The following is a 22,970-nucleotide window of genomic DNA, read 5'->3' on the forward strand; positions in this document are numbered from 1 at the left end:
TGCTGCGTCACAAATTATCTCACAAGGGGGCTTATAATGCTCAAACGGCACCCAAACTCCCTTCAAACGGCCTCCTTAAACATTGTCTGCTTTTTGTGACACATTTCTGTACCGTCCTTTGTTTGCCAAACGGCGTATGATATTCGCTGACGTAAGAATGAAGAAAAAATGACGTCAGTGACGTTCTTTTAGAATATTGGCTACTGGGTCATTTTGGGTTAGTTAACTACGCGGACCTTAAAGAAGTCCACGGAAGATGTTTGTTGCAGTCCCTGTTATCGAAAAACCGGATATGAGCACCCGGTACAGCTGTCTACCCCATACAGCAGGCTCCGCAGTAAAAACCAGGTCGATTTCGACCTCAGTCTGACCTTTACGCCTGACCAGTGAGATATGTTGCTTTGCCTAACACTCCCTTGTCACATCAGATTAAATGATTCCCAGAAAGTTGCTTTGATGACAGTCACAGCATGATGTTGACCCGCAATAGGTCAGCGTCCTTACCAAGCACATTCAGTTTTTACGCCAAAAAATTCGCTATTCAGCCGTCCATAGCCGTCAAAGTTTGACGCCGCTACGCCGCGCTGTTCTAAAATCCTTTTGTAAAAACCCTTCGGGGGTTAAGCTGGTCAAGCCGACTTCTGCCCGGGCGCGTGTTAACATAGCCGTCCACGCGCGATTGTCCCAGCACAGGCGCTGGATTTTGCTGCATGCTGCATCGCTGCATGACGTCCTGCGGGCACGCCTGTACGTATCTGTACTCAGCAGTCTCTGACCGGCTTTACACAAACGCCGCTGCTTCACAGACGAATCAAACGCACGCCCCGGTGCCTATCAGGTGGCTGATCTTTGGCAGAGCACTGCAGCTGTGGGCTCAGGCTGGACGCGAGTAGCAGCGGCGCGCCCAGAGGGAGGCAGTACAGTCAACCACAAATAGTGTACTTTGTTTTCAATTCTTGAGAGCGATGCATGGGAGGATATCCGTCAAGCACTAGAGACTTCAAAAATAAAAAGCGCCTTGTCTTGTACATATGCACCAGCGTGTCCCTAATATGTTAGGGAATCCTCACATATTTGTTATCGACCTTAGTACATGCTTGCTATTACCTTTGCGTAGACATGCACCAATGTCCATTGCGCTATATTACCATCGCCGACCGGCCGACCTATTTGCCTGCGTAGTGACCCAGAGCAAACAAAAAGTTATCCGTACATGACAATCCCTGTGAGTTACGCCGATCGCTGAGTAGACTTCGGGGCGCCGGCTGGCGGTCGCTTGCACCGCACACAGCTGTCGAGCCAGTAGGGCACATGGCTGTCGAACTAGCACAGCACATGGCTGTCGAGCCAGCAGAGCTCATAGCTCTCGATCCAACACAGCACATGACTGTCGAGCCAGCATAGTACATGGCTGTCGAGCCAACACAGCGCATGGCTGTCGAGCCAGTAGAGCACATGGCTATCAATCCAACACAGCACATGACTGTCGAGCCAACACAGCACATGGCTGTCGAGTCCACCACATGCACCGTGCTGATAACAGGAAACTGCCATGCAACTAGACAGCGCATGTTTTGCACGCTTTTGGGGTTGAAAATGAAACACAATCGCAGTAGTTTCATGTCGTGTATATTCAGCGCCAGTGGCTTCACATGACTTGTCGTTTACAAATCACAAATAGAACTTATCACGAGTAGACAAGCGTGCCAATCTCGAACCCTTGGCACCCTCCGAGAACTTGTCGACACGGAATCGCTAATCGAAAGAGGTTTGTGATGTTCCGCGCGGGTCCAGAAGGATGCAAATCCATGCAGCACGGGTGCAATATCAGTGCATTTGGCAGCAATGGTGCCATCTGAATAGCGAACATAGATATCTACGATTACGAACATTGCAGTGCCGTCTCATAGCTGGAAATCACGCCACAGCACTAACACACGCCATAGCACACACTGAGTTTGGATTTTTGCCAAAGCAACAGACTTAACGAACCGGGCCTTTCCTTGGCCGAGTTTTTCGTGTATGCGCATGTTACTTGTTTGAAGCTTTTGCTTAGCCCAACCTTATGAAACTGTTTAGGGGCGCCCCGTTAACAACTTTAGGAGGCCTGCACACAACCCATGACAAAACATTTCCAGAGGTCGGTGTAGTGCACTGAATCCAGATGTCACAAAACGGAAATCTAACGGCGCACGGCAGTGGCTACAGGAGATGAAAGAGCCAATTTCTCTTATCGGGGATGGTGGAAGGGATCGCGCCAACTGAAACATCTTCTTGTCCTATTTGTTTTATGTGGTGAAAGAACAATTCGAATTTCAAGGCCACATCTGAGCTCCGACAGATCCCTAACCGTGCAGTGCCTGCACCTTTGCTTTTCGTTTTCGGCTCACAACGCTGGGAAGTCAAGGCATGGCTTGAATTTCAACTATCAGTCGTATAGTATTTTGGTTTTGTTCGCAACGTTACGATAGAAAATGAAAAGAGATATAGCTAGATATGTTTGTCCTGAATATATGTTGATTGCGTTTAAATGACAGATACTCATATCACAAGTCACAATGACACGATGCTGAAGTCATACACCATTTTGACACCCTAAAAAAGATTCCGTCACATTTCCAACGTTCACAGTCACACAACGTAAAGGAGTGGTTCAGTGCATTAAGCCATGGGGCCAAGCCATTCATCGCTGCTCATTTGCATAGCGCTGCAACGCATATATTTGGTCTCCACTGGTCATGCCACCGAGCTCAAAGTTCAAACTTCTATCGCCATATAAAATGTACGAGCACTCGAGACCGTACAGTGTCACACCCGGAATGTGCAGTCAGCTCGACGCACGCTGTCGCCACATCGAAAGCAAACGGTGCTTGGAATGGTGGGTCTTCACTTGAGTAAGACCTGCTCACACCGTGGCTGTCCTCTGAGACTTCTGAGCCCAGACAACCGTCCCTGCAAAATTGCTGACCAGAATACGCACTGGTCAATGTCCCGGGGGTTCCACCACGCACAAAGCAGTTGATGGTCGCTTGGAATTTATCCTGCCGTGACATTGCTCTCGCTGTCAGGAAACGGCTGCGTAAATGCGCGCGCCTCTGACCCATGACCTCTGTGGACCCTTCACACATGTGAATCCAGTGTGGCGGCTGACAAACGTTGGTCCGATAATACACACAAAGGATAAGAGAGCAAAACAGAAACCTGGAATGAGCCGGCCGCATATTTTTGCACGTCACGTGCCGTGCAACAATTTTCGCATGACAAAAAAAACACATTAAGAACAAATTACTGGCACCCGCTCCTGGATCCAGCCCAGTCACTGTGAGCAATCGCTTTACCACACCGCCACTCCACAGCCGCCGAGAGAGCTAGCGAAGCCTCATGTCTCAAGCAGGTGTCCCTGATCTTCTGATATACTACCAGCCAGACCTCACTTGTGCTCACAAAAGGCACGCGGCAGGCTGCTGCTGTGCTGGCGCGCATTGCCGCGAGGATCGGCACACGACCGACCGGCTCTGCCGATGACCGGAGGTCACGCCGTCTCGCTCCCCGCCGACGCTTCACCCGAGCCGACGTGGAGCGGCGGCGGCGGCGGCGGCGGCGGCGTAAGCGTGTCCCCCTCCCCCTACAAGGACATCCGTCCCCTCCCCGTGGGCTAGTCCAATTCGTTGGCGGACCGCTTGAGGCCCTGGGGTGTCTTCGAGCACTGGGGGTCCGACTCGAGCAGGTGCTGCTTGTGTCGCTGGTAGGCTCGCAGGCGGCACAGGCCGTACTCCTGACAGGGGCAGAACAGGGCGACGTTGGTGTCCACTTGCCACAGTGAGCCAAGGTCAGACTGAGCCTTGTTCAGCATGTTAACGGTTCACATCAGTGTGCAGTGCGTGACGGAACGCGTAGGAGGGCTTGAGGCATGAAGTCAAGAGACTGTCGCACAGCTTCCCTGAGATGATCTCACTGGCTCTCACGGGACTCTTAGGCTTATGCTTTGTTAATGCCCTTCATTCGAACCAACGTTGTTAGGACAGTAGTAATAGCCCAATTCCTCGGGGAAAAACTGAGGGAATGGAGGTAAGATATGGATGTGCAACGCATCTATATCTCCATTCCCCGGTTTTTTCCCGAGGAGTAAGGCTATTACTACTGTCTTATCTATGTGAATAATGCTCCTCGCAAATGCACTTAATAAGTAACGTAATTTTGAATCAATTTGGTGTCAAACGCGTACGGAAACAGAGAACATCAACAAAATATGTTTATGGAGCAATATAAGGTGAGTAAATCGTTATAAAAACACTTCACAGTCGCAAATGAACAATCGCTCACCCAGTAGCCAAAAGGAATGGTGGACACTGGTGCATTCACGATGCTCCAGAGTGTCCAGAAGAGGTGCGATGCAAGAGTGAAGACTCTGACTTCCTCCAGCATCTGCTCCTCTTCGTGAGGTCCGGGACTGGCGCTGCTGGAGTCGGTGTCGTTCTCGGGGGCCGCATCCCGGGTTCGCAGGTACGCGCGGATGTAGCGCAACTGACGGTTCGGAAATGTTATCAGATGTATTACAGCTGACAGTTCGTACGCACACGCACACGCACACGCACGCACACAGATGATGGTACACACGCGCTGTTGGGTGGTAGGAGAAAGTCCACAGATAAATCGTAGCTTGGGGCCCACTATATCAATATAGAGGGCATAACATAAACGTTGGTGCACTAATATAAAAAGCGAGATGATTTCTGACAGTAAGCAGGCATAGCAGACATGTGTCTGGCACTCCGCGACCTGGTCGTCTCAGGTCGCGGAGAAATGCAGATTACTGACGTGGTTCGCACACAAACGGAAATATCGCAACCCGAATATCAATCTCGCGCATGCGCTAACTCAAGAACAACCTGCAAATGACACGACCATCCAGCAAGAGGGCTGTAATTCTCAGTCCGCCGCTGACGACCTCCATCAACAGGTCGGCAGGACGACCCCCTCGGCCTGAGCCCTGAGCCCTCAGCCTCGGTGGACAAGAGGCCGGTGCAGCGCCTGCTAACCTGTTGCTCCCGGTCGGGCCACTGGCCGGGCCGGTCCCGGAAGAACGGGTACTCGGGCGGCGAGTAGTCGTACATCCACTCGCAGAAGTGATTGGCCAGGTCGAAGCCGCGGTGGTTGTAGCTGCAGTACTCGTAGTCGATGAGCGTGAGCCGTGGCTCCTGGCTGCTGCTGACGTCGTGCCTCAGGATGTTGCCCTCCTGACAGTCGTTGTGGCAAAACATGACGGGCGATGACGTTTTGGCGAAGTATTTTCTGCGGAGACACGCGGCGAAAGGAAGCTTTATTTGAAAAATCATGGCTGTTGGGATGTTCTCAAGACAGCCAACATAAGCAAGTAGGCGTGGCGTATCCTCATCGGTTTCTAAGTTGAAGCAACGTATGTATTTGGCTGTCCATTGCACAGACAGCACGAGGGCAGAATCATCACATCACGCATGTCACAACTCTGTATCATGACTCCTGCCCGTGCGAAACTTAAGGCGTCAAAATAATCGTTTTCTGCTTTTTATTTTGTAGAACTGACTTTGATTGATTACAACAGCACGGCGACATCATTCGAACTCACTCGGCAAACAGCGACTTTGTGACTTTATCTATTGTTTCTTGGCTACGTGCGCGTTACTGTGCGCGCGCTGAGTGACATCCTGACGGCACCAGTGGCTGGGCATGCTATGTTTTGCTCATTACGCCGGGCGCAGCAATGGCGAACATCATGTCGGGGCGTCGCGCTACGTCAAATTAACAGTATAATACGCATAGTCTTGGTATTTTCAGACAGCTGAGTTTCAAAAAATCACCGCGTGACTGCGATTAAGTTATTGAAATTGGATTAACACAGCATCGCATCCTTTTAAGCTGTTTTGAGTTCAGCAAAAAAATTATATTAAAAAACACTTTTTTGATCGTTCGGAACACGAGCAACCTAAGTATGGCCGATTTACGCCTAGCTTTTTTATTGAATTGTGATCGGCTAAAGCACTAAAAATAGAAGCACCGATGCAGTGTGCTCCCTTCCCACCAGCTCCATGTAAGAGACAAATAACTTCAAAATTGATATAGCGCACGAAGTGATCTAAAAAAAAAAAACAGGCATAACGGTTTAATACAGAGGGCATCCACGAATCTGTACACATACATGAAACTCAATGGCAATTTGTTCGTACGTGCAATGCGAACGATTTTAAACATAGCTGAAATTTTTGTCAGCTGAGTTAGCATTATTAAGACGTGCTTAAATACTTAGAGTGAATAAATCTTCAAAAAGACACTTAAGCCTTTCCCTTATCTAATACCCATATAATGCTGCCAAACAGTTATCTTTCGACTGCTGCCAGTCTATCAAATAGTTCGAACCAGCTGCCTTTGCCGATGGAGTGGAGTAATGCCGCGCGAAACGAGAATGGACGCCGCGATTGATGCTCTGGGGCAGAGACGGGTCCATCCGGTCAGTGGGCTGGGGAACACAAGATGATAGACCTGACCGCAAACATCGACGCCTCGGCGGATGGAAACAGCCTCGTGCAACGCCACAAGTCAAAATGATCTCGCAGAAACAGCAACAGCAACAAAGCAACTGGAAAAGTGTGGACCCATTTAGTATGGCCAAACTACTTTTTCGTAGCCTCAACTTCATGTTTGTGGACGTATGGTGCATAAAATCCATCATACATCGACCAATGCGCATCCGTGACCATTGCTTGTGAAAATGTAACTAACGGTTTGAACAGGCGTTAGCAAAAACAGCAAAAACTTACTTTGACAAACCTGATTTAAACATTTACATACGGCTTTCGTGAGAGTGCAGCAAACTTTAGCTTTACCCTTTTTTGTTCCGCCAAGATGATAGTTCATTTTGTCCCCCCCCCCCCCCCTGGATTCGCCTACACGCCGGGGGTGGACACTCAGTGGCAAGTTAGCTGCCAGCTTACCGCATCCAGTCCATCTCCTGATCGTAGTTACAAAGCCTTAACGCCTTGATGATATCTTTCTTTTCGGGGTTGTCGGCCAGCGTCACATCGCTGAGTGATGTATGAGATAGCTGGATCCACCTGCAGAGAAAGAGGGCCAATATGTCATAGTGGTAAGCGCAACAGATTGGGCTACACCTAAAAAGCACTACAACCATGAAAGTACGCAGTCTTTACGCAGCAATCCAGCCAGCAATTATTGTAATGAGCCTGAGCAAAGGGGGTCTCACATCGATGTTGTAGTGAGTACGCATGCCACTCAGACACCGACATGGTAGATAACGGGCATGGAGACGAGGTCAGCTTCGGCTTCTTCCTCGGCTCCTCGAAGCTGCAGTTCTCCTCCAATGTATTCGGGTGCGGCTTTAACTTCAAACTATTTTATTTCCCATCCAAGCGTCGGTTGCATGCCATTTTGAACTCGCTTCGCCTCGGCTTTAAAAAGAGGATTCTTTCGCTGTCGTTACGATTCTGCTTCACAAAAACAGACTTGCCCATCCCGTCACCCCAATATACCGCACGGCTTTTAGACATTAGCACTTACACATGGCTATAAGCTCACGCGTGGTATACCAGCTGATCAGCCAAGGAGTAATTAGCATCTGAAGAGAGTCGCGAAGTCCATTGCCCGAAACGTTGCGGTATACTGTCACACAAGACGGGAACCATAGTCTGAACAATCGCCATTCGAAGCGGTAACACCTCGTTTCTATAACTCAGCAAACCCTGACGACAGTCTTTGATCTCATACATTTTTAGCAGCACATGAATAACTTTACTTTCGCAAAACAACGTTGTACACTATATTTTGCTTCAGTTCCGGCCTTGTGGTTTTAAACTGACGGGTTTGGTTCTGGCTTCGCGTTTTTTTTTTTATTCGAAGCCTATGGCTTCACTTTCGGCACGCGGGTGCGAGGTTTGAAGGCAACATTGCAAAGCTTTGTTTTGCTTTGGTTTGTGGGTTATTTATTTTAAAACATCCGTCTTCGGCCTTGACTTCGGTGTCGTGCCGTTGTCGTATATATGCTCAGTACACAAGGCCAGTGTTTTAAAATCTGAAAAACGGATCATCTGGGACCTGAGAAATTATCTCAAAGGGCTTAAAGAGTCATGGAAACGGGCAGACACAAACTTAGTTGATAAACTGTAAGTGGAATTAATCTCGTGCTAACTGGCTGTGGTTAATGCGTGCACTAGGCCTCGTCCACGCATATTCTTGAAGCTAAACGCGTGCTTTTAATTCTAGAACGTGTATAATATGACAGACGATGGAAATGCGGAGCAGCTGTCTGTTGCCCGCTCCTATCTGGGACCGTGTCACCAGTGGACGCGCACCAGCGCTGTCTGGGACCGTGTCACCAGTGGACGCTATCTGCCGCACCAGCGCCATCTGCCTCGTCCGTGGCGGAGCGCTGCGCGTCGCTGCATCACGCGACGAGCCAGGAAACTAACCAGATGGCAGCAGCGGCCGACACTGGCTCTCACACGCTATTCCATCCTGATGACAGATGGCAGCACCAGCACCTGCCCAAGCGATCAGTTCCGCTAACAAGTGGCAGCACAGCTCGCCGGTGGTCCATGGTGACCTGCCGCCTTCCCATGAGGGGCAGCATTACTGCTCGCCCAATGCCCAGCTTAGGGGAAGATCAGACCATTAGCGCTCCCACTGGAAACGGATAAGTGGAGGCTGAACAGAATGAGCACCCACAACAATCTGTCGTAGAGCATGCTCCTGTTCGATAAATTTATCCAGCTCTCTTATCCTTGATCTCGCTTAATCCTGCATCCTCGCGACGCCTTATTTGTCCGAGGCAGGCTGCGTGCGTCAGCCATGAGTGGGCCGAGAGGCCCGGTGGGGAGGGTGACTCCGACCGGACGCCCAGTGCACATCCCGGGGGGTCCCTAGAGGCCCAGTGGGGAGGGTGACTCCGACCGGACGCCCAGTGCATATCCGGGGGGTCCCTGCGCGGGCTAATGCTCAGCGGTTGACCACGGACGCCTGCAGTCCTACCCCATCTTTATCCATTCTCCTTCATCCCATAGCCCTGAAATGAAAATTCCTGGTCGAAAAGGCTCTAATTCAGAGAATCGAAATCGATAAATTTGTATTCCATTTCTTATCATTACCAGCATACAAACAAGGCCTCGTTAAGTTACAACCTCAAAATAGCTTACTTTTTCATAGTCTGCCAGAGGAAGGTGGGCTCTTTACAGATGGGCACCTCCAGTGAATGCACCATGGCCATCTTCTCGGCGATCTTCTGGCTGATCTGCGGGTCACGTAGGTCACCGCAGGAGAGTGGGAGCGCCTGCGGACCCAGAAGTGCGCGCGTGTTATGCATACCGGCATGGATAAGCCGGAATCTGACGACACTGGGTAAAGCATCCGTGATAATGAGCAGCCTGGCTGCTGCATACAGGCGGGTGGCACCACACCATCCCTGAACAGGCTAACGTCGCAAGGGCAAGGCATAAACACGGCATGGCCCGTTCACGAACGCAGGCAGCATTGTTGACACCTAGTGCAAGCCGCTGGAAAAACCCAAAAAAAAGCGCCGATCATTTACAGAAGATCGGTTTGGGACGGTTCAGCGGGGAAGCAGAGGACAATTCAGCGGATAGGATACCCCAGTCTGTTAAGAAGTCCTATGAAAATCCTCAGGAGCCGAGCCCAAAGTAAGCTAGAGCTTGTTATGGGCCAAAGGTTTCTCGTTGGGTAAGGTGCAGGACTGGCTAATACTCCGTAAAGGTAGTTTTGATATTCCATATGAAATGGAAAAAAATGAAGAGAGTGTCCAATACTCCTTGGCAGATCGAGACCAGGGAAAATGTTATGTGCAACGGCGACGGTTAACGCCGTCTAATGTGTTCTGCTACCCAATGCTTCCCTCCAGCCGTCCGCCATCGAGTGTGCCGTGCAGTTGAGATCCTGACAGTACAGCTCACTGACCTGGATGTACTCCTCCAGACGGCCTCCGGGAAAGATGCCGTACAGCTTCGGCCCCAGCCGACGCTCAGCCAGCAGGGTAAAGATCACAGACTCGGTGATGGTCGACTCGTGCGCCCCGTCCCGCACCTGATCGTCGCATCAGGTCAGCAATCGCGCACTGTTCGTGGAGCACCGCGGCTCCTGCAGTAAACTGGGTGCTATCAAAGCTCATCTTGATGGTGCAATAACACATTTTGCGCCGTCGCAGTGATGTCATTTACTGCACTTCCCTACAATGGGAGGGGAACGCTGCAAGCAGAAGGTATATTTCATGGTGGGCTGTGCCCGGCGACGTACGCCGTTTGGGGTTATGCCCCGGGGAGATTATCATCTATGACCGCCAGATGCACAGCCATGGTCAAACGCAGCGTACGGTCAAAGACACACTCTAAACCCAGCTGAGCCACGCAGACCCCCTCCCCTCCCCTCCTCCTCCCCCTAGCAATAAACTGAAGCCGATTAGCATGCGCCCGGGTGGCCGGTTGAATACCACGCGCTCGGCCAGGGGTCGGTTTGAACTAAGGAAATCTTCAAAACTAATACAGCTAGAGACACCCAACTGACAGTGTGGGTAACTTAAATTGTCTTATAGTCTAAGAAACTACCTCAGAGACTTCTCAGAGACAGAGGCCTCGTCTAACACTCCGTTGTCCCACGAGTTGGAACGACTCCATAGAAATTGCATTCGCTGACAGCTTCTGCCTGGCTTTGACCTGCCATAGGGCAGCGACCTAACAAGTCACGTGATAGTTTTCAGACCAGGTGATTCGCTATTGAATTGCCCACAGATATGTACACAATTTTGGGAAGCTGTTATGGAAAAACCTGCGGGGTCAAATCGCCCCTCATTCGAGCGCCCGTTATGAAAGAAACAGGCTGACACCAGTCAGTGCAAACCCAATCAAAATGACAGAGCTTAAGATTCAGACGAAAACTTTAAAGCTCTTCAAAACCGTTCGTTAGCCTGGTTTTGATCTAAATACACCAAATAAGCACATAGCCCCCCTGGCTTCAATGTGACAAGCACATCCAAAAATGACTTGAAGTTTCATGCTCAAGTTCGTACGAAGACCGTATTTGTCAGGGCTGCCTGGGATTATACGATCGATATGCCACGATTTGGCACAAAGGCTGAAAACTGATACCAGGATATGCAGATGATATCTTTTTAAATATATATCTTATGTCTTGTCACTGGGCAGGGGTTTTCGATTTTTCATTTTCAGTGCAATTGTGATGAGAGGTTTTGAGAAAGTTGAAAGCTTTTGCTTGCAGAAGAAAAAGTGTCAGTTCCCCCAAATTTTCGTTGAATGACATTCAGATGACAGCACGCCACTTTTGCCTCTTCCATCATGATCCTATTAAACAAATCATAATGTTTATGCTCTCTGTCCTTGCCACACACATTTACACGTGAGCATCCATTAACTGGTTATATTCATAGGTATAGGTAGCTAAGTAGCTTATGCCCATATATATATATATATATATATATATATATATATATATATATATTATCATTTATGTAACCAGGACCAAATCACGCTCTGCCTGATCATAACTGTAAGCTCCCTCAAAAGAGCTGGAGACAATATCTACCATCCCATTCACATGTATATTAGCCGCGGTAGGTCGTGTTTCACCCACAGTACTCACTTGACCATACATTCTCAACAGGACTCGGGAAGGCTCGTCGCCTAGAGGTGGCTGACATCTTGGTAGTTCGCAGAAGAACAGAAGGTTGCTCAGGCCGCCACTGGAACACATTTATCATGAAAAGATCACCTCGAGCCCTCTGGCTCCAGAATGTGACGAACATTGGACAAGTCTACAATTTACTCAGTCGGAGGTGCAATACTTACGTCACAAACCTGCTCACTTTGCTATCCCTATCCCGGATCAGGATGCTGGCGGTGAAATCAGGATACTGGCGGTTCACTCTTGTCTTCGTGTTGGAGTTTGCCCAGTGATGACAGGCAGAGCCCATGGTCACTATGTATAAAAGGTGACGAGTATGTATGTATGTATGTAAGCCTCTTCTTTGTATGTATGCATGTATGTGTGTATGTATAAGCATGAGTCATCCATGCTGACTCAATTTGCTAAAGACTGGGAAGTGCCGGCCGAAATGTTTTACTGGTCTTGTTAATATGGACGGTCAAAGGCAGTTCCAGCTGAAGCAGGAGGGGATAAAACAGGTATGGAGCTCCACCGCGGACGGCTGTCGAGCTCCACCACGGCCGGCTGTGGAGCTCCGCCACGGACGGCTGTGGAGCTCCACCACGGCCGGCTGTGGAGGTCCACGGCGGACCGCTGTGGAGCCCCACCACGGACGGCTGTGGAGCTCCACCGCGGCGGCTGTGGAGCTCCACCACGGTCGGCTGTGGAGGTCCACGGCGGACGGCTGTGGAGCTCAACCACGGTCGGCTGTGGAGCTCCACCGCGGTCGGCTGTGGAGCTCCACCGCGGACGGCTGTGGAGCTCCACCACGGTCGGCTGTGGAGCTCCACCACGGTCGGCTGTGGAGGTCCACGGCGGCCGGCTGTGGAGCTCCACCACGGTCGGCTGTGGAGCTCCACGGCGGACGGCTGTGGAGGTCCACCGCGGTCGGCTGTGGAGCTCCACCGCGGTCGGCTGTGGAGCTCCACCACGGTCGGCTGTGGAGGTCCACGGCGGCCGGCTGTGGAGCTCCACCACGGTCGGCTGTGGAGCTCCACCGCGGCCGGCTGTGGAGCTCCACCACAGTCGGCTGTGGAGCTCCACCGCGGATGGCTGTGGAGCTCCACCACGGCCGGCTGTGGAGGTCACCGCGGACGGCTGTGGAGCTCCACCACGGGCTGCTGTGGCGCGACCGGCCGCCGCGGCGCGCGAGAGGATAGGGTACGGGGGCTCTGACAGGGGCCGAGACAGGGCTAGCTAGCTGAGGTACAGGAGATATATGGATCAGGGGTGGTAGACACAGCAAAATAATGCGGACGTCGAGACTGGAAAAGAGAAACACGAAACCTTGAGACAAGTGACCACAGGCCTACATCTGGACACGCCACTGCGACTCGCTCTGTCAAGCCCCCCTCTGTCAAGCCCCCCTCTGTCAAGCCCCCCTCTGTCAAGCCCCCCTCTGTCAAGCCCCCCTCTGTCAGGCCCCCCTCTGTCAAGCCCCCCTCTGTCAAGCCCCCCTCTGTCAGGCCCCCCTCTGATCGGACGATCTCTCATGGGAAGGATTCTAGCCGCTGCGGGATTCCAATTTCACGAATGTCTCGCGGGTGCTAAATGTGCGACAATTTGGTTGAAGGCCGGGTGGCAGCTTAATTTGAAGAACAGCTGCTCATGTGACCAGGGTGATATTGCCCGCAGCCGGAAAACGCCTTTGAGCCAACTCGGCATTCAACGATGATGGCACACTGCGGACGGGGAGTCGATCGGGAAATTGTACATCAACCTAGCACTTACGGAGTGAGCGATAATCAACAGAAGTAAATATCAATGGTTATTTAGACCTGCCTCTCTATGAGATGACCAGATCCCCAGTCATCACATTAGATTTAAAGGTATCTTATGTGGTTCGCGTTTGTTGAAGGTTCTGGGAAGACCAGGCCATAAATATCGGAGCATGAATTTGTTCGCTTGCAGGACAGCAGTATGCTCACTACTTTGATTGCCTTCATTTTAGGAGTGTGTTAAAACATCTAAGCCCAAGCTAAGACATTTAACAATTTACATTTGTGAGTATCTGCCTGATAATTTCAGATGTAATGAATGCGCTCGGTATTTCCTTTTTGTCTGCCCACTTTATCAGAACTGTTTCCGTCGAAATAAATCGCAAACCTTCTCTTCATTGCAAACATGAAAGGTGAACCATCTTCCGTTACCCATCTCTGGTTGAGAGACAAGAATAACATATTTCGAGAGAGACATCCGATCACGTGCTTAACGAAAAACACGCGGCCGTGCAATGTTCACGACAGAGCACGGCTATCACGTATCCAGAGTCACAAAAAAATGCCGCCAATGCGTCCAAATGTATAGCTACCTGGTGTGTGCGATAAACAACCCTGGAATGTGGCAGCTGCGCGCATGGTCACAATACACAGGCCCTAATCATCGCAAATACACGGACATGGTCGCCATGAGCCATAGCTGCCATTCTGGCAACTGGGAACACATTCCCCTTCCACGACATGCTGGGGTCTACTTGACTTCGTGCAGCACCTGCGTGCATGGGTGTACACAAACCGACGGGATTATCATTTTGGATCATTTTCACGCGGTATGACAGTCTGCCGCGCACAAACCGGTCCGAGACATACGAACGATGATCGAGCTGTTTGAACAGGGAGCACAAGAAGCAAAACAGTATTGAGCCAAAGGTCATCGCTAATGAACAGAGCTGAAGAGGCCGATTCACCTTGGCCCCCGGTCCGGGTGAGTCATCAACAGGTGGCGCAGGGACTACTAGGGAGTCTTTGTGGCACAGACAAAATTAGGACAGATGGGTGGCAAGGGCCGAAAACGGTTGAATGCCAGGGCTATGTCTAGGAACCCGCTACGGAACTGGAAACAGTTGTAAAACAATAGCCCCAGATGGTTGTGTGGCATTTCACGCTTGAATGTTACAGTAGCGGATTTATTTTCGTTCCTTTCGTTATGTTTGCTGCATTTGTTATAACGTGTTGCCGATTCGAAGAGCCTATCTGGAAGACCGCACGCACACATTTTTTAGTCGTTTAATCATCGGTCTTGGCCCGCCACAGTCTGGAGTTGGGGGAAACCAATCCTGCCTAGACAAGGGCGCCATCTAGCTAACCGCATGCACATTGCGCAACTAATGATCAATGACATGCTACACAAAATTGTGGGGAAGGATCCACCGAGTCCCTGTCATCGACGTGCCTTCCAGTTTAGGTTGCATCAACTGAATTCGGCTCTACTCGTGTCACTTGTCGTTATCGCATGACGTCCTGGTCTCAAATCCCCTTGATTGCACGAGCGTGCGAGAGTGTAAGGTATACGCACCGTTTACACGCGGACGGCTACTGGACCATAGCCATTGCTATCAGTCAGAGTTCTCTCCAACGCCACATCCAACCGTCGACAACAGTTGTCACTGTGCTCCCCGTGCCCGCCGCGCCGCGGCGACACCGAGCGGCAGCCTATTGGTCGAGAATCGCTCGCGTGTGCTGAGCGGCTCACCTGATTGGCTTGAAGACCATCTGATCGGCGGCGATCAGCTGCCAGGCGCCATGCAGGTAGTCCCTGCAGAGGGCGTACGCCTTACTCCGCATCTCCTGCCCTCCGCCTGGGGACAGCGCGGCGCGGCATGTGCTGTCAGTGTGCTTACGTTGACGTTCCCCATGCCGATGTGACGTCAATTCAGGGGCAATACAAGTGCTCCAAAGCTTGGAGGCAGGGGGGGGGGACGATCAGGACTTCTGTTTAAATTTTCAGAACGGGGCTCAGCCCAACTTTTGCCACGTGGTCCCCCAGGTCCCTGGGCGTTATCGCCGGAAACACACGGCCACTCGCATGAGGAATTCCGACTCAGCGGAGCCGGACTTTGATAGCACCATGGATCCATGCATGCTGGGACAGAGCTCTCAAGGGACATTCCTGGATTCCAGCGTTACGTCGAGCTAGTAAACACGCCGTCACGGGATTGGCCATAGAATGCAACAACACCCCGACATAAACACATCGCTCCGACCCCAGCGCAGTACTCGAAGGCAACCACGAGCTCCGGCGTTATCGCGTGACCCCGACATCACCACACAACTCGGGCTTGACATCGGCACAGGCCTGATGTCACATCACCAAACCGAACCGACGGCGACGCAGACGTCATTGCCGACTACCGCGCCTTACGCCGGCGCGCCGGCGGCCCGGTGCGGCCGGGCTTGACATCGGCACAGGCTTGACGTCACATCACCAAACCAAACCGACGGCGACACCGGCGTCATTGCCAACTACCGCGCCCTACGGCGGCGCGCCGGCGGCCCGGTGCGGCCGCGTCGCGCTCGGTCAGCGGCCACCACACCGGGCCCGTCACGCTCGGTCGGCGGGCGCATCACGGCCGGTCAGCGGCCGCGTCACGTCCGGTCAGCGGGTCTGCCAACTGTGAGTGGCTGGCAGAACACCGGGCCGTCGACGCACAGACGCGCTGACGTCGCCACCGAGCGACGCTCTCGCCGACGTCAGCCGGGACGGCAGGGGCAGACACCACGCCACGGCCACCGCAACACGCCGGAACGGCCACCACACCGGAACACACCGGAACACGCCGGGACAGCCACCACACCGGAGCACACCGGAACACGCCAGGACGGCCACCACACCGGAACACACCGGAACACGCCGGAACGGCCACCACACCGGAACACACCGGAACACACCGGAACGGCCCGCCACACCGGAACACACCGGAACACGCCAGGACGGCCACCACACCGGAACACACCGGAACACGCCGGAACGGCCACCACACCGGAACACACCGGAACACACCGGAACGGCCGCCACACCGGAACACACCGGAACGGCAGGCGCACCCGAACGCTACGCCTGCTCGGGCTGGCTGTATCGTCGGCCGCGTCACTTGACCCCACTCGGGGCGCGCGCTGCGGCCGCACTCACCGACAAGCATCGCCGGACGGTGACGGTGTGCGTGCCCGCCCGGTCAGCCGGCTCCGGCGGCGCTAGGCCTTCTGACCCGGACTGTATTGATCGCCAGTGAACAGGCCGGGCCGCACATGCGCCCGGGGCGCCGGCCGGGCCACCGGGCGGGCGGGCGGTCGGTCGGTCCGATCGGTCCACCGACCCGCCACGCCCGACAGGGTGGCGTCGGTTACTGCGCAGGGCGGTAATGCAGGCTGTTTACTAGTTGACGCCGGTACCGCCTGGCGGTACCAGGTCATAAAGGCGTTTTCTCCGGCATTTAATGCGAGTTTTGTAAAAATCTGGCGCCGGTGCCGTGCGGCGGCGCGAGTCTAAATGCACTGACCCGGCCGTTGTGGATCCCGAATGTTTTGACTGGCACTCTCATCGGTACCAGCTTCAATGTGTTCAAAGCAGGCCTGCATTTTCTGCACCAGCTGGTCTTAGCTTAGTTTCAGCATGGCTGGGCCGGGCACAGGGCCAGCACCACCGGTGCCGACTCAGCACCGACTGCCGGCGCCGTCACACTGAAATCTTGCAGCTCCAGCGCTGAGACCCTCTGCCTGGCGAGCGCGGCAGACGCGACATACACCCTGAGCACAGCTCATCGTCTTCGGTTACAGGAACCGTAGCTGAGGGTATAGGATCTCCTGGCGCGGGCTAACGTCTCCGATCGTCTGTGCACTGTGATAAGGCTGGAGCCGTAGCCCATTGAGCGGATGCCGTGAGTTTGAGCATATGAATGAGTGTACGGGGATCGTAATGTTTTTTTTCGCGGAACCCAGCCGCGAGTCTAATTTGTGCTGAGTCGCCCAGCCAAAAATATACTCTTGATTTCGCAAACCATCCTCGATTCTAGTTGGAACGAAGCAAAGGGTTGTGTCTGAGATTTCCGCACATTGTTACAGACTTGTGTTACCAGGCTGGAGAAGCCGTAAGTGCAGCTCCCGGCGAGCACTGACTGGTTTCGTAAGTCCGGACAGCGGTAAAACTAGTCAAAGCTGCTATCCTCTGCACCGCTACAGATAGGACACCTTCTCTGGGTAGCACTGGCTGTATTCACAGAAGCCCAGCCGTTGTGCTTACCGACAGCTCTTTTCTGCCACTTTTCGATCGCACCGCCCCACATAGATGCGCCGTGAGAGTAGCAAATCATTCCTGTCCACGTCTCGGCGGGAAAGGACCACGTCAATCCAACTCGTTTTTCTCGGGACTTCGCACACCCCGGACGATCAGCTGCTACCGCTCACCAACACATGTGCTGCTAGAGCAGGTGGACCTGTCAACTGATGCGAAATGAGACCCGAGAAGCAGACCGATGATTAGGGCTGTGGGAGTGACTGCTGTCTGCGTGCCGGCACACGCTGGTGTTAAGTGGCAACATCGGCAAAATGTCGTGACATTCCTTGCGACTCTTTGTCACTGCTACAGTATTACCCAATGAGGTGTGGTGGGTTATTGTGGGGCATGACGGAGGGTAGGCTAGCTCAGATTGCATTAATATTTTCTCGGACGTGAGTCATAAGCCAATGACAACTCCACTTTTGTGCCATTCATATTCTTAGTTAATTAACTGGAAGCAGCTTTAAAAGGAGATGAGGACCCGCAGACGAACTGCTTTTAACTGAAATCACTCCTTGGCATTTGCTTCAAATGCATACAAGATGAAGATGTCGATTCTGCATACCATTTCGTTTCGCAGCCAAGAATTAAAGAGTATGCTCCACTTCGTAGCATGCAATATTTTGGGAAACCAAACGAGTCCACTTTTGCGGAATTGTGCCAAAATTTGCGTAATACCTATTCTCACATTCTACGTATAAGATCTCTACCACATCAGCTAACCCTGTTTTCATGTCAGGTATCATATTAAGTCTTTCGTGTTTTTTTAATACGTCCAAAATTATAACGGCGCCATTCAAACCGGCTTAGCTTACTGAAAATTCGCGACTTTTCCACAAAAGTTCAGTCCATCACATCAAGCAAAGACCACTGCAGAGTGGATTTGGGGAAGCGCGCCAGGACGAATCATGGGGTGTTTAAGGCGGATGTGTCAAGCTGGGTCTTTGACCCATTACATGCAACCGACGTGTACCTGTAGTTAGCTATGATATGTGCTATTGCATCATGGCTGATCAACTTTAGGCAGGGGCGTACGTAAGTTTAACAATGCTGGGGGACGCAACTAAAAGAAGTTACAAAAAACGAGTTTAGCGCGCCGCTGGCACGCACGACCTAATGTATGTGGTAAAAAGCATCGCATGTTTTTTATCTTCTCATCGTCCCGTGTCTACCTGAGATTTTTAAATGTCAACATTATATCATGAGCAGATTAATACATGCCCTACATTTTGTTAGGGATGGGGGCACGTGCCTCCGGGGATACAGTATGCATACGCCCCCGTCTTCAGGGATGTGTGATGTGCCTTAGTTGCCACATGCCATCACGTGTCAGGAGCGGATCCAAGAGTAATATGATTACAGTTTTGGGTAATCAGCTGCCCGCATGCCCCAAGACAAATGCATGACGGAGACAATACAACCTAACTAGTCAACGGTCATCGAAAGCGTCCATTAGAAGATTGCGCACAGGCGACACACATCGCAGACACCGCCCGCCACCTTGTTCGTGGAAAGACGACGCCAGGCAACTTAACTGGGACGAGTTACAGCGAACATGGAAGCTGGGATCAGTCGCTGCTAAATGTGGTTGCGGTGTTTCTCTGAACTGGGCGCTTAATGAGGCCATGAATTTGAGTAATATCTCATAGGTGTTCAGCTGTGTGAATAAGAACAGTGTTAAGCAATAGGGATGGAAGGTGAATGCTTGCATGCGGAATTTTAACGGCTGCTCCGCTGTCTTATATGGTGATAAGTTTTTGCATGTTTCCAGTACAACGAAACAGGCGAAGTCAGAAACATAAAATACCCCCGCAATGCATTCTACCCTGGAGAGTGATTTACCTACAACGGCTGACTTAAATCAACCGATTATTTAGCATTTCCATATCCACCACAGGCAAAACAACCTGACCTCAGTATCCTTATAATCCAACCGGCGCTATAAGCCCGTTGTAAACCGATGTTTCGATTATTGTAGCGTTGCTATCATTGCTGTAGTAAGACCTAATGACTCAGGCCTGTAGGCGCCTTCTTGCTTGGTGACCATGATGCACCAAAGACGTTTGTTTCCGCTAAAACTATGATAAATCCCCGCCTTTAGTATTTGTAACCATCTATAGAAAATACAAGCGGAGAAGATTGCGAATAATCGGGGGTAACATTTATCGCCAAGCTGTTCGTTCTTCCATCCGCCATTGGTACGGACACGGCTCGTACGCATCACACCATACTCTTGCCCAATCCCATTCATTTAGGTAATGTGTCGTTTAGATGTACGAAATATCAACATGAAAAACTAATTTTATCATCATCCCTTTCAATAAACGGGATCTTTGAACCTTTCACGTAGAAAGAGGGTTTACTTTTAGGCTACCATTTTGAGCGCCGGACGTCCAAAACGACTGAGTGGATCCCGAGATATCGGGTTTGAATCGCTCCCATAAAATTCAAGCGAAGCACATTTCAAACCATCGCGAAACGCCACCATGCCGGGCATCGTCACGAGCGTTTTCCAGCAATCGAGCTCTGCCACGAGCTGCTCCGACGCGCTCCGATGGTCGCTGCGGATTTAAAGTCACGCTGAGGTGAGCCCAGGTAGTCAATGCAAACTGATGCCTATACCAAGGAAAGAAGTCACGCCCTATCACACGCACTGTGTAAGTTCCACGTGGATGACGTCACGCAGGTCGGGTAGTTGACACAGGAGTTCGCAATCTCAAGCTTTACGTTTTGCCCTGCTCTGTGTTTGGCTGCGCTGTAGGATACTTAACTACATACTGCGCATGCCTCCCGAATTGGATGATGGATATGATGCTGCCGTGTTGCCTTGTCTTGCTGGTAAAGGCTTATAATTCCTCTCTGCCCTGCAGGTGGCGCCGAACTTCGGGCTCAGATGGCGCTCCCATCACCTCACCGCACGGAGATCACAAGCACGGGGATCACAAGCACGGAGATCACAAGCACGGGGATCACATTCATGGATATCACAAGCATGAAGATCATAAACGCGGAGATCCCATGCGTAACAAGCACGGAGAAAGGCATGATGATCGTTGATGGACTTTGTGGTAGGGTGGCACAGTCAAATGGATGCCGAGTGGGCCCCAGACCCGATTGGCTATTTCGTGCTTAGAAAACAGCACTAAGGTAAGTGCATTTATTCACAGCTGTAGCGATGGTATCACTTGACAAAAGTATGTTGCCGACTGATGAAGGTACCCTTGATTTCATCACTGGGAATGCTAACGTGAATATATCACTCGTAATATTGAGTCGGTGCATCACACATAGCGTCAGCGTGTCGACGTTGTGTCACGCAGGACGTCTTGGTAAAATTGCGCTATGTGTTACCTTGCCTGAAACATGTGGCAGCTCGCTGAAGAAAAATTATCTGCTGTGCTTGTTGAATACCAAGTAGGTGATTCAGGCATGTGGAAAAGCAGCAGTCACATTCTTCTTACTTAACGTATGTTTAATTGCTCGATTCGTCCATGGTAAATGCCCGAGAGAAAAGTTAACGCACAGAGCGCAATGCGACCTCGGTAGCTCAAAGCATGCGAACGGTAAAAAGGACGGTTGCGATGGCGTGAGGTGCACGCGATGGGACAACGTTTAACTTTTGGCTGCCTATTCCGCGAGGCCAGAGTGGCGGTGCCGGGATTCCAAAGTCATGCTTTTTGCGAAAGTCGCCCCAAAAGCATGAGTTCGCGTACTCACCTGTCGCAGCAGTCGTGTGCGATATCTGTAAGGCGCCGAGGGCATCACCGAGACTCTTGCGGTCGGTCATGTCTGCTGGCTGCTGCGCCGCGTCGCTGGCTGTTGCGACGCCGACTGCGGATGGCGGCTCAGTGGTCCTGCCCGTGTCTGGTCCAGCGCACCGCCGGACGGCGCGGACTCTCGCGCGACACACGGAGACAGAGTGGCCCGCCGGCAGGCACAAATAAGCAGCGGGCTGGAGCAGAGTCCCCGCTGGCCGACCGGCCGGCGCTGGTCCAGCCGAGCAGCTACGGCGATCAATATTGATCTGGAGCTGTACTGCTCGGTGCTTAAACCAAAACATAGAGCGTGTGATCCGGGACAGGCAGCTGGCAATCACCGTATGGGGGACAGACTAGTTTCATGATGAAAAAATTGATGGGGAACTGAGACCGGGAACAACGGACAAACTTAGTGCAGGTGCGTTGCACTTGTCTTGTATATCACCGCCACCTAGCGGGGCCTCCGAGCGGCCGCGAACCGGCAGAGGGGCCGCCCGCCGCCCGGGTATCATCCAGCACGACCCTGGACCGTCGGGTCACACATGCACGTCACCGCCACCCAGCGGCGTCCCCGAGCGGCCGCGAACCGGCAGAGGGGGCGCCCGCCGCCCGGGCATCATCCAGCGCGATCCTGGACCGTCGGGTCACACATGCACGTCACCGCCACCTAGCGGAGTCGCTGGAGTGCTGGCAGGTGGCTGACAGAAGCTCTGTCGACTTCTCAGCTACCGTGCCGGCGTGTCTGTATGCCTACGACATGATCTGCTTCCCTGCTGCCTCAGCTGTGCGCTTCTGGATCCGGTCCACTGAACAGGGTATACACACATGCAGATTGTACGGCTGCAAGTGCGTAGTTTGATGGCACATGTCCACAATGTCCCTCAATGTTTACCGCGGCGCCTCCCGCCATCATGCCCCTTGCCCTCTTCCAGTTGGGTCGAACAGACGCCTTGCACCGTAAACATGACTTGGCGAGAGAGAGAACGGTCTCTAGAGGCGGCGGGCTGTAGCGCGCCGACCTGAGTGGGCCATTTCTCATTTCCAAACAGCGCACGGCTGCCCAAGGTCACTGGAGCTGCTGCCTCGCCAGCTGGTAACACTTGAGATGAATTCTAGCCTTGCAAACGTATGTTTCTTTTTGGCAGGAACGCTGCTTAAGCTTCATTCGTATTTTCGTTCTGGAGGTTTATCAATATTCATCGGTTTACCTGAATCGGTTTGCCTTCATCGGTTTACCTGTCAATTGAACAGCCTTGTGAATATCAACAATAATTTTCTGACTCAGTTTCGTCCTCGACGCAGCAAGCAATGGTTTGGCGAGATAACTTTGGCGGCATATACCATGTTACTCTTGGAGGTTTGCATTTATAGCCGGGAATTTAAAATATCTTCTGCCGTTTTATCTCATACTACGACAGTAACTTGGATCGTATTGTGTGCCGCTTT

At 52.0% G+C, this 22,970-nt stretch overlaps 1 protein-coding gene across 2 annotated transcripts; it reads right to left on the bottom strand.

Annotated features, from left to right (window-relative positions):
• Positions 1-1,612: 1,612 nt before the first annotated feature.
• Positions 1,613-21,605, bottom strand: LOC119091417 (choline/ethanolamine kinase). Of its 2 annotated transcripts, none has more exons than XM_037214200.1 (9): positions 21,484-21,605; positions 15,187-15,292; positions 11,653-11,752; positions 9,958-10,083; positions 9,183-9,316; positions 6,969-7,088; positions 5,040-5,292; positions 4,324-4,524; positions 1,613-3,775 (listed from the first exon to the last, which is right to left on the bottom strand). In XM_037214200.1, exons 1-9 carry the CDS (start codon positions 21,551-21,553, stop codon positions 3,656-3,658), a joined length of 1,230 nt encoding a protein of 409 aa, XP_037070095.1. In that variant the 5' UTR covers positions 21,554-21,605; the 3' UTR covers positions 1,613-3,655. The 2 variants fall into 2 exon arrangements, with proteins under 2 accessions (XP_037070095.1, XP_037070096.1); XM_037214201.1 differs by lacking the exon at positions 21,484-21,605 and adding an exon at positions 16,624-16,748.
• Positions 21,606-22,970: the final 1,365 nt, after the last annotated feature.

The sequence above is a fragment of the Pollicipes pollicipes genome, unplaced genomic scaffold (assembly GCF_011947565.3).
Source record: "Pollicipes pollicipes isolate AB1234 unplaced genomic scaffold, Ppol_2.1 Scaffold_3447;HRSCAF=4054_pilon_pilon_pilon, whole genome shotgun sequence".
NCBI lineage: Eukaryota > Metazoa > Arthropoda > Thecostraca > Pollicipedomorpha > Pollicipedidae > Pollicipes > Pollicipes pollicipes.

Excerpts from the sequence above, each read along its gene's own strand:
- LOC119091417 (XM_037214200.1), bottom strand. The coding sequence starts at position 21,553 with ATGACCGACCGCAAGAGTCTCGGTGATGCCCTCGGCGCCTTACAGATA. Across the intron at positions 7,089-9,182 it reads CTCTGGCAGACTATGAAAAA|GTGGATCCAGCTATCTCATA; the intron begins GTAAGCTATTTT and ends CTTTCTCTGCAG. Across the intron at positions 3,776-4,323 it reads CCATTCCTTTTGGCTACTGG|GAGTACGGCCTGTGCCGCCT; the intron begins GTGAGCGATTGT and ends TGCCCCTGTCAG.